The sequence below is a fragment of the Nesoenas mayeri genome, assembly GCF_963082525.1.
Source record: "Nesoenas mayeri genome assembly, chromosome: 11".
In the NCBI taxonomy this organism is placed as follows: Eukaryota; Metazoa; Chordata; class Aves; order Columbiformes; family Columbidae; genus Nesoenas; species Nesoenas mayeri.
The window spans coordinates 12,791,387-12,801,680 of NC_137563.1; the positions used below are offsets into that span (position 1 = coordinate 12,791,387).

Below are 10,294 nucleotides of genomic sequence, written 5' to 3' on the forward strand. Positions count from 1 at the left end.
AGTGAAGTCCTCAATAGTGATTTTTATTAAATTAGTTGCTTTATAAAACATTGCAGATGTCATAGTTGTTAACATAACAATTTGCCCAACTGTAACTGTTGCAGTTTGCTAAGCAAGTTTTTGTTTTAAAATGAAGGAAAATGGCTGAGTTGTGAAAGATCTCCCACAACCCATAGAAGACCAAAAGGAAGTTTTGTTTTCTTACACTTAAACCAGGCAATTAACTGTTAAAGAATACCCAACCCATACAGCTGCATTAGTAGAAATTTAGATGAATGGAAACTAAACTTCATACTCAAGACACAAGTTGTGTTTTTCAAAGCATCTCTCCATGCCCTGACCCACCTGGTGTTTGCACGTCAGGCCCTGAAGCAGTGGGGCTCTCGGCTGCTGCGTGTCCTCCCGCTGAAGTCGGCAGTTCCCTGCACAATATACTGAAAACCTCAAGCTCTAACTCAAGACAAAGCAATTGTAATACTAAGTGCACACCACGCCTTGCTGCAAACTGCTGCTATCACCAAACAAGTCACCCTGGAGGTACAGTTAAGGCCGTATCGCTGAGCTGTGCTGGTTATAATACTTTTTGTCTGTTGGAATTAATTTCCAATTTACTTGCTGTTACTATAAAATAGCAACAGTTACCATTATCAGAATTTTGGGGGGTTGAACTCCAATTTGCAGAGGTTTTAAGTGTCCTCATTGTAACCCCCCTCGGATGCCCAGTGCATGAGCACGGACCCGTCCAGAGCTCAACCGCCAGCACAGAGATACTGCAGTTCTGATTGTAGCATTTGGCAGAATTTAAAGGAAGAAAAGTTGTGCTACATGTTTAAGGGATTGTGGGCAACAGAAAGACAACAGAAGGGGAGATTAATGTCACATGAAGTCTTCAAAGTCTTGTACGTATTCTCCATCGTATCCTCCGTAATCAGCCAGGTCATCTTTCATAGTAGCCTTTAAACCACCACCGGGCACAACACCTTTTTTCTTCTTTTTGGCTTTATTCTGCTTAAAGAGGAAGAGCATGTTTACTTTAAAATCCATACTCATTTGTCCTGACTCTAGAGTAATACCATGTCTCTGAGGGGTGAGCATTCGTGTGCACATGCCTTTGCCACCATTTCTACCCCTCGTTTCCTCCCACAACATGACCCGCTCAGGTAAAGCTGTGACATTTCCAGGTGTCCCCCAGCTCCCGCATCACACACTTGCCCAAACTATTCTATGATTTATTATCTGTTGATTTTCATCCTGTTTTACATAGACTCTGAACAAGCAAAACTAAGTAAATGCAAAGTCTGGTGTTGAGTTCTGTGACATTACCAACTGATTTTATCCCCAGCGTGGCTGAGCGTCTTCCTTGCAAAAAAATCAAAGTTTTAGACAAATTTACAAAACATTTCACAGTAAAGTTTTTCTTCACTGGATTGTGTAGGTGCAGCTTTCAGTGGTTGATCAAACTGATTTACATGAAAAGCCAGGAGAGAAGAGTATAAAAACTGCGCTTTGCCACATAAGCCCCTTCAGCTGCAGAAATACACACAGTTCTTACCTTTTCTTGTTTTTGTTTTTCACTGCATAGTACTGTCAAAGTATTTGTGATCTTTTTCAGATCATCAACTTCCACTGCATCAGGGAAGAAAAAAAAAATATTCCTCAGCAATATGGTTCTTAGAAGACAGTTAAATAATCTCACATCAACATTCTCTACAAACTAGAAATAAGCATGAAGTATAGGCAATTACTTGATTGAAATAATCAGAACACAGACTGGGTAATTCACAATTACTATTTCCCAGGGTTCCTTGTAAGCAGCTTGAATGTTGTAGAAGGTAAAACTTGTAAATTAAGAGTTACTGAACACAAAATTAATGAGGAGGCATTTGAACCAGCACCATATGGATGCAGAAAATATGGATACACTGAAAGCCAGTAAAAGATATCAAAAGTACTTCAGCCAACCAGAGTAGTGGGAAAAAAAGAGTTTGAGTTCTTTTGTCTCTGTATCATTATATGTTCAATTCCAGAACAATTAATTTTGCAGTCCTGGAGTTACATGAACTGAATTTTATAAGTTTCCCTCCAAATGAGCTACTCAAGTTATCTGGCTCAGAGAACTTTTTATAAATATTATTATTATTTTTTAAATGGCTTCAAGAAAAACATGCAAGATTTAGATCAGCATAAAAATTCCCACTTTTGAGGATGACTGCCTTTAACTTCAAGACACACACGTCTTTAACTGACATGCAGAAACTCGTGGACCAGTACACAGCCTGTAAGAAAGTTTGTGGGGATGGAACTGGATGCTGCTCAGGGCAACAGATTAGTCCCTCATTTAGTGTAAACTACACAGTGCAAACCACAGCTTGATTTAATGTTTGCTGCACCAGCACGTTTCCAACTTCAACTCCACTGCGCTGTTGGTAGCAGCGTATTCTAGGATGTCTTTGGTTTAACTTACATGAAATACATACGTCTCGAACTAACGCTTCCAAAAAACTGGCGTAATGTAACGATTTTTCATACTGTGTGATTTTCTCTTTTAGTAGTTTGCCAAATTCCGTAAAGTCGTCTTTTGAAGAGGGATTCATGGCATCTATTCCACAAGTGTTATTTACACCTGCACAGAAAGACAGAGGAATTGCAGAAAAGGAGCTGTGAGCGCTAAGAGACGACCCAGACACGGCAGCAACTGCTGGCACCAGCTCCCCCCTCACCCCGGCTTTCCCAGACCCCAGCCCGGGTTTGCTCACACCAGCTCCTGCCGCACAAAAGGCAACAGCCCCAGCTCCTGACCCATGCAGAAAGAGCTTTTCCTGCAAATCTCAGGAACTGGAACAGCCATTCCCGTTTGCTGCAGCATGTCCTACATGAAGCTCCTTTCCTCTTAAGTAATTCCTGTTTGAGCTCCTAAGTGCAAAGTTGAGTTGGTTCTTCACAGCTGTGTTCAATTCCCCCCAGGCCCTGTCCTCCTTCAGAAGCCTGACAGAGCAGAATTTTCCCTGAGTAATAACCTGTATAATCCACTATAATCAAGGAAACACGCTTTCATGTTTGAAGCACGCTGCTATGAATCAGCATCTTTGCTGGTTCCACCAAAGCACAAAACCAGACTGATCTGCTCCAGGCCTAGGCTGGGACAGCAGCTCATCCACTGACCCAACTGGCTCACTCGACATCCAGCCCATTGCTCAGACTGCCCCACGTCAGCGTGTGTGAGCTGTGCTGAGTCGCGCTCAAGCCAGAGCCTCGGTACATCCAGCACCTTCACACACAGCACCTTTTAAGTTTTTTTTCTTTTTAAACACTCATCTTTTTACCAGAAGTACCAATATGTTGGAAAATGTAGTCACCTCTTTTTCCTGTAACCTCCTACCAGGACTGTTAAGAAAAAGCACCTTCTACTCTAAAGATGTTTTTGTGGTTCTTGCAACCAGTCCTTTGCACCCACACATGCCTCCAATAGTTTGAATTTAAACCCTCTTTATTCTCGCTAACACAACCTGCACCTGCTCCGACACCAAATCCTGCTCAGCTCTTTTTGGGGGGTATCTTGACATAACACAGTTTTATTTAGAGGATCCAGCTCTTTTGTGCACTTGCACTTACCAAAAGTTTCTTTTGCTAACTCAAGGTCTGACTCCTCTTGTAATTTCTTTAGTCGTAGTTTGTCTGCTAACTGTTCTTCTGGTGTAAGTTCTTTATGTTCCTCTGGTGCATCTAACTGAATTTAAAAAGGCATATAGAGAGAATGTTATATTTCTTATCCTTGAGCAGAGGTAGGATTAAAAAATCCAGTTTTTTCCAGTGCCACCTGAGTCGCTTCTGCCTGAGGCAATAAACCCCAAGCACGTACAAACCCGAGAACCAGCCCGTGAAGTACCACAATGCTACACAATAAATTGCTCATTTTCCAAGAAGCGGGAAGAAACAGCCTAGCTTTCAGTTTCACAACTCCATGTTTTATCATGTAGCACTTACAAAAGAAACAGAGATAAGCATTATGCCAATAACTGGTGTAAATTACAGAAAATTAAAGCTGACATCCCCCAGATGTTATTAAGTATAAGGCTTAAGTTTGTTTTATCAGACTAGTCAAGATCTTTACAGTTCTTGTTCAACCTCAAAATAAAAAAATCCTGCCCTCTAGATTTCATGAGACCTGGAAGAAATAAGGAGTTACCCTTTTTTTAAGCTCCTCTTGCTTCTTCTTCTGTAGCTTTTCTTTTTCTTTAATTTTTTCTGCTATTTTCTTTTTTTCTGAAACCTTTGGTTCTGTAAAACATTGAACAACACAGCACTTGAGAAGTCTACTCATTTTACCGCTGAAACACCCATCAGAGTGAAAGGCACAGAGCCCAGTTACTGGAATCCCAACACGCTTTGTCAAAAAAACCCAACCCCATTAAGAGGTTTTGATTCTTCAGATATACTCAAGACAGACAGAGTCTGTTCTGATGCTGCAAACAGAGCCACATGTTTAAGTCTTACCTTGTTTTATCTCTGTCTCCTTTACTTCTTCCTCTTCCTCCTCATCATCCCAGTTATCCTGCAAAATAAGTTTTAATTAAGATTCTTTCACACATATTTTCTACTTGTTCAGGTAACAAGAAAAGCATCTCACATGTAAGCTCTCTAAGTGCGCACAGACCCATAACTGTTCTGTCCTGGGGTAGGAAGAGGCAAGAGCTGTACAGGGACTGGCTTTGGGGAGCTGACCCCAGGTGTTCCAGGGCCAGTTCTGACCATGAAAAAGGCAGCTTGTAGTCAAAGCATCACAATGCTCACGTCAGCATAGTTACAAAAGCAAAGTCACGAACAGTCAAATCAATGCCCACAGTAAAACTGAGTTTGTAACAATTCCTTTGATTACACAGTACCAGATGCTGGAATGCCAGGGGGTGCAGGCAGGTGGTGCAGCCACTGCTGGAAACCCACAGCTCGGCTGAAACCACCTGAAACCCCAACATGCTGTCACCACCGCAGCCCCGTTCCCTCCCAGTGCCACCAGCATGTCCCTGTCCCCGGGCTGGGACTCTGCTCCTGGGGCTGCATGTGGGATGGGACACGTGGACACAGCAGCCACCAGAGCGCGGCTCTGACCAGCAGCTTTCTAAGAGCCAAAGGAGCTCTCAAAAGACTCTGCCCACAAACAAATCACCCAGATGTTCTCCAGTGCACGGCACGTTCAGTCTCAGCCGTGGTGTTCGCAGTGACTCTGCCTCCAGTTTACACCTTCTCAACCAGACCCTGAGGAAACACGTTCTCTACAGCACTGTCCCGCTGCTGTCACCTGCAGGCTCGGCCAGCGGCGACGCGGCAGCTTCTTCCTGACACCTCCCTGCGTTTTGGCAAGATCTGTCCTTGTCCTAGTGCCACTGCAAATCCAAGCGGATGGCATGTGCTTGCAAATCCACACTCTCAAACTGAAGTTGCATCATGTGGGACCCAGTGTGTACACACCACCGGTTAAAGAAATCTCACGGGAATCTCATTTTCGTTACCTGTTTTGACTCAAGTTGCAAGCTTAAGAGAGTACATTTGCCAAGACCTCCTTTACACAAAAATCACGCTTACCGTCAATACATCATTACAGGTAAGCTTGAAAACCATAAATCCCCATTTTTTAAATTTCCACCTCACAACAGTAATGCAGGAAGTCACACACACTATTTATTAATCCCTAAGGGTTGCTACTGGCACAGCAAGATAAGAGACATTGGCGGAAACACTCAGTATTTCACTGCAACACACTGATCCAAGCAAGGAAGACACCCGAGCTCATCTACCAGCTGACTCGAGTTAATTGGCACTTGTACGGGATTCAGCTTCCCTTCCACATTCCAAGAGGCTGACTTGAATTTGGAGCAGCATTATTTTAGCTCCTATCTAATTAAGAGTTTGTTACACCCACTTCTTAAATAGCTCTTGTCATGATTGCTCTATATAGCTTGCTGCCTCATCCCCTGCCCTGTCCTTCACCACAGATTTCAGAATGACACATTTCAGGGTGCAGAGCCCCAGCAGGGGGGCAGCCTGTCTGTGACACTGAGGTGATCGGGGACGGAAGGGAACAGCTGCATGGCCAGTGTGGACGGAGCGTCTGTCATCATGCTGGGAGCCCCTGCCCTCGGTAATGTCTCCCAAATGTACTGATGTCACAGGATGGTTTGGGTTTGAGGGACCTTCCCAGCTCCCCCAGTGCCACCCCTGCCATGAGCAGGGACATCTTCACCAGCCCAGGTTGCTCAGAGCCCCGTCCAGCCTGGCCTGGGATGTCTCCAGGGATGGTTCATCCACCACCTCTCTGGGCAACCTGGGCCAGGCTCTCACCACCCTCAGAGGCAACAATTTCTTCCTTCAATCTAATCTAAGTCTCCCCTCTTTTGGTTTAAAGCCATCACCCCTTGTCCTGTCACTACCTGCTCTTGTGAAAAGTCCCTCCCCAGCTTTCCTGCAGGTCCCTTCAGGCACTGGCGGCTGCTCTTAGGTCTCCCCAGATCCTTCTCCAGGCTGAACACCCCAATTCCCAGCCTGTCCCACAGCAGAGCTGCTCTAGCAGGCCCATGTCCCTCTGATGTTGGGGGCCCCAGAGCTGGACCAGCACTGCAGGGGGTTCTCACCAGAGCGGAGCAGAGGAGCAGAATCCACATCCCAACCTGCTGCTCACGCTGCTGGTGACAGCCCAAGGATGTGGGTGGCTTCTGGGCTGTAAGTGCACATTACTGGGTTGTGTTGAGCTTCTCCTCAACCAACACCCCCAAGTCCTCCTCAGGGCTACTCTCAACCCATTCTCTGCCCAGCCTGTGTTTGTGCTTGGGGTTGCCCTCACCCAGGTGCAGGACCTTGGACTTGGCCTTGTTGAACATCATGAGGTTCGCTCGGTCCCACCTCTCCAGCTGCGAAGGTGCCCCTGGATGTTCCATTCCCTCCAGCGTGTCGGCCACACCACTCAGCTGGGCGCTGTGGGCAGATGTGCTGCGGGGACACTTGATCCCACTGTCCATGTCACTGACAAACACGTTAAACAGCACTGGTTCCAGTGCTGGCCCCTGGGGACACCACTGGTCTCCACTGGGACACCGAGCCATTGACCCCAACTCTGAGTGTGACCAGCAGCCACTTCCACATCCACTGAGTGTTCACCTGTCAAATCCACGTCTCTCCAACTGAAAGCCACGGATGTCATGAGGGAGACAGTGTCAGATGCTTTGCACAAGCCCAGGTAGATGAGGTCACTGTCTGTGCCCTCGTTCACCAACGCTGTAACCCCGATCTCAACTGTAACCAAAGGGACAGTTGGCTGCTGGGAGCCGACCCGCAGCCCCACCAGCCAAACACCACTGGGACTGGGGACGGGAACCGCCAGCTCGGTGTCACCACAGGAAATGCTCCTGGCCCAGCAGCGTGGATCTGCCACGGCCAAGAATTCGCTGTAGACACGCGGGGGCCCCAGGGTGCTGAACACCCGCTCACCCTTCTCCAAGAGCATTTTTTACCACTCTCTTGGAGGAAAAAAAAATGCTTTAGTGCTCTGTCTTTGCGCTAAGTAAATCAAAGACGTCATCTTCGTTCCAAAATATCCACTAAAGTAACTTAGAACTTTGAAGCACTTCCACAATACTCATCTATGCACACTTTCCTAAAATAAGGCTATTGAAAATATCTTTCATTTCACATACATAAGCCCTTAAAGAGAGCAACTCTTATTGTTTCATGTACCTTAGACATATGACAATGCACATTATTGCCCTAAAACCAGAATATGTGAGTGGAAAGCAACAGGTCTCCAGCACTGGGGTTCCAGCTAAACCTGGATCTCTCCTTCCCCGCCAAAGGCCAGCGCCAGGCCAAGGCTGTCGCCTGCGCGACAACATGCTCACGGCTCAGCTTTGGCTTTGTTAAGCACAGAATTGCCCAAGAGTAAAAGGATGCAAACGCCTTGGCAGGAGGCCCGTCTGCTGGGGGACACTGCAGAGAAGTTTTGTTACTGATGAAGACACTAATTTTAAACCCAGGTAAGTAAAAGTTTCCTGAACTTAACAGTTATTTTAAGTTCATTACTAAAAAAATCTTCCAAAATAAACCACGGTATCTGGATATACAAACCACATTACAAAGTGTGAATTATCAACCTGGAGACGAACTCATGGTCAGAAAACACTTTGTGCTTCTATTTTAGACCAGGTCATTTTTATCACATTTTTGTGCCCAGGGTAGACCCGTGCAAACCAGGTATTTGGAGCCAAAGCAACCACCAAGCTCAGTCCTGTCACTTTCAGTCTTTACACACAAAGAGCAAATCAGAGTAGAATACACCAGCTTTCTTTGCTGGCCCGGTCCCCCTCTCTAGACGCAACTCCAGTGCTACAACCACAATTGCTCAGAGAGTTAAGTGGCTGGATTCTTACTACAGGTGCAAAAACTTTTCCTTTATTCAAACAGCCACACAAAGCACAGGTGTCCTCAGAGAATAAGACTCCTGGACACATTCTATGGTAGCAAAAGAGTTTCTCACTTCCAAAGGCAGAAGGAAAAGCAAGCCTCATATACACATATACAAATTATATATATGCACATATAGTTACATGCTAACCACACTCTTGACAAATGACTGTAGCTACTGTACACAGAGATACTGGTAGTTACTTTGCCTGCTGTAATGTGACACCTGTGATAACTACAGGGTGGGGGTGTTATTAAGAGGGAAAATGGACAGTCTGTAACTTACATGAATTTGTTAACTTAAAAAAAAAAAAATTAACTACTTTTTTTAATAAAAAGAATACCCACCCTAAGCTCCAAGGACAACTGTGTTGGTGTTTTTCAGAGGTTCTGGTAACACAGTCAGTGGCTCAAATGAATCCTCACCATGTGAGCCACAACACTCCACTCCAGAAAGCTTCACATGGTGACCACGCTGCACCCAGCAGGTCACCTCCCGAGATTGTCTGTTACAATATCTCAGCAGCTTGTTTTGAAACAAAAAGGACTTTTTCAGTCCACCTATTTCCATTCCTTACATTTCTGTGGCACCCACCAGTTAGTCACCCTGGCTCACTACTGGACAGCTGGAAGTAAGCAGGAGAACACCAGCTTTTATGGCAGGTCTGCTTTCATCAGCATCAGAAATGAACATCCACACATTTTTGTACTGATTCCATGCAGACATCACTCTCTGGAGCACAGTAAAAACCTGGTCCAAGCAGTGCCTTAAATGAACACGTTTTAAGTGACCTCAGCACCACCAAATGTGAAACCGCACCATGAGGTTGTTGTACTTTCCAGCTGCGGGTGGTGGGGCCTGGAGGTGTGAAGAAGTAGGAAAAAGGGTTGGCAAAGAGATGGTGCCACACGGGAGATGGTTCTGGTGAACAGCAGGAGCAGGAATCCAGCAGTGCTGTCATTAAACACAACTCTGATGTCTTGCCCAGCACATTAGACTCAGAACTGCGAACCTCAGAGGCTACAGAAAGCTGCAGGAAAGCGCCCAGCAGCCTGGCAAGAGCTGGGAACAGCAGGTGGGTCCCCAGAGAACACAAGACCCCTCTTCGGCCTTGAAAAGCGTCTGTCTGTCTGTCCGTCCGTCCCCTGGAAGAACCAGCGCAGCGGGAACGAGCCCCAGGCAGAAACGCCGGCCCCGAGCGGGGGCCCTGGCGCAGAGACCGGCCCGTTCTGCGCTGTGACCTGGCTGGGCCCGACCGCTGCCCTTTCGGGGCAGCCGCATCGCCGCGATCCGCCGCGGAGACCCCGCCGCCCCAAGGGCCCGGCCCGGGCCGGCACGTCACCGCCCGCACCGCCTGAATCCGGCCGGCCCGACCCCAGCGGGAGGTTCCTCCCGCCCCCCCGCCCGGCCCGCGGCCCCGCACACGCGGCACCTCACGGCACAGCCCGCGACGGGCCCGGCCCCGCTCCCCGCTCCGCTCCCCCCGCGGCCCCGCCACGAGGGCCCGGCCTGGGCTCGCCCGGCCGCACCTTCACGTCGTCCTCCTCATCCTCGCCGGCCCAGCGGTCTCCGGCTACTCCCGGCACCAGCCGCTTCGCCACCGGCTCCACCACCTCGAAGCTGTCGGCGTCTGTGGGGGAGAGGAGAGCGGGTGAGCGCGGGCGGGCGGGCGTGGGCACCGGCGGGGCGCGGCGGCCGCCACTCACCCCACGAATCCGCCGCCTCCGCCGCCATCTTCCGCGCCGCGACTGCCGGCGCTCACAGCAGGCACGGTGAGGCAGCCGCGCCAGAGCGGCCCCAGCCAGCGCCGCGCGCGGGGCACGCCGGGACGGCGGCGGACTGCCG

The 10,294-nt window shown here is 48.1% G+C and overlaps 1 protein-coding gene across 2 annotated transcripts; it reads right to left on the minus strand.

Moving 5' to 3' along the window:
* Positions 1-2: 2 nt before the first annotated feature.
* EIF3J (eukaryotic translation initiation factor 3 subunit J) lies at positions 3-10,294 on the minus strand. 2 transcript variants are annotated; one of them, XM_080351314.1, is made up of 8 exons: positions 10,156-10,294; positions 9,979-10,079; positions 4,495-4,552; positions 4,187-4,278; positions 3,613-3,727; positions 2,465-2,623; positions 1,553-1,626; positions 3-1,005 (listed from the first exon to the last, which is right to left on the minus strand). In XM_080351314.1, the coding sequence occupies exons 1-8, from the start codon at positions 10,181-10,183 to the stop codon at positions 877-879; spliced, it is 756 nt and encodes a 251-aa protein (XP_080207440.1). In that variant the 5' UTR covers positions 10,184-10,294; the 3' UTR covers positions 3-876. The 2 variants fall into 2 exon arrangements, with proteins under 2 accessions (XP_080207440.1, XP_080207439.1); XM_080351313.1 differs by having other exon boundaries at positions 3-1,008.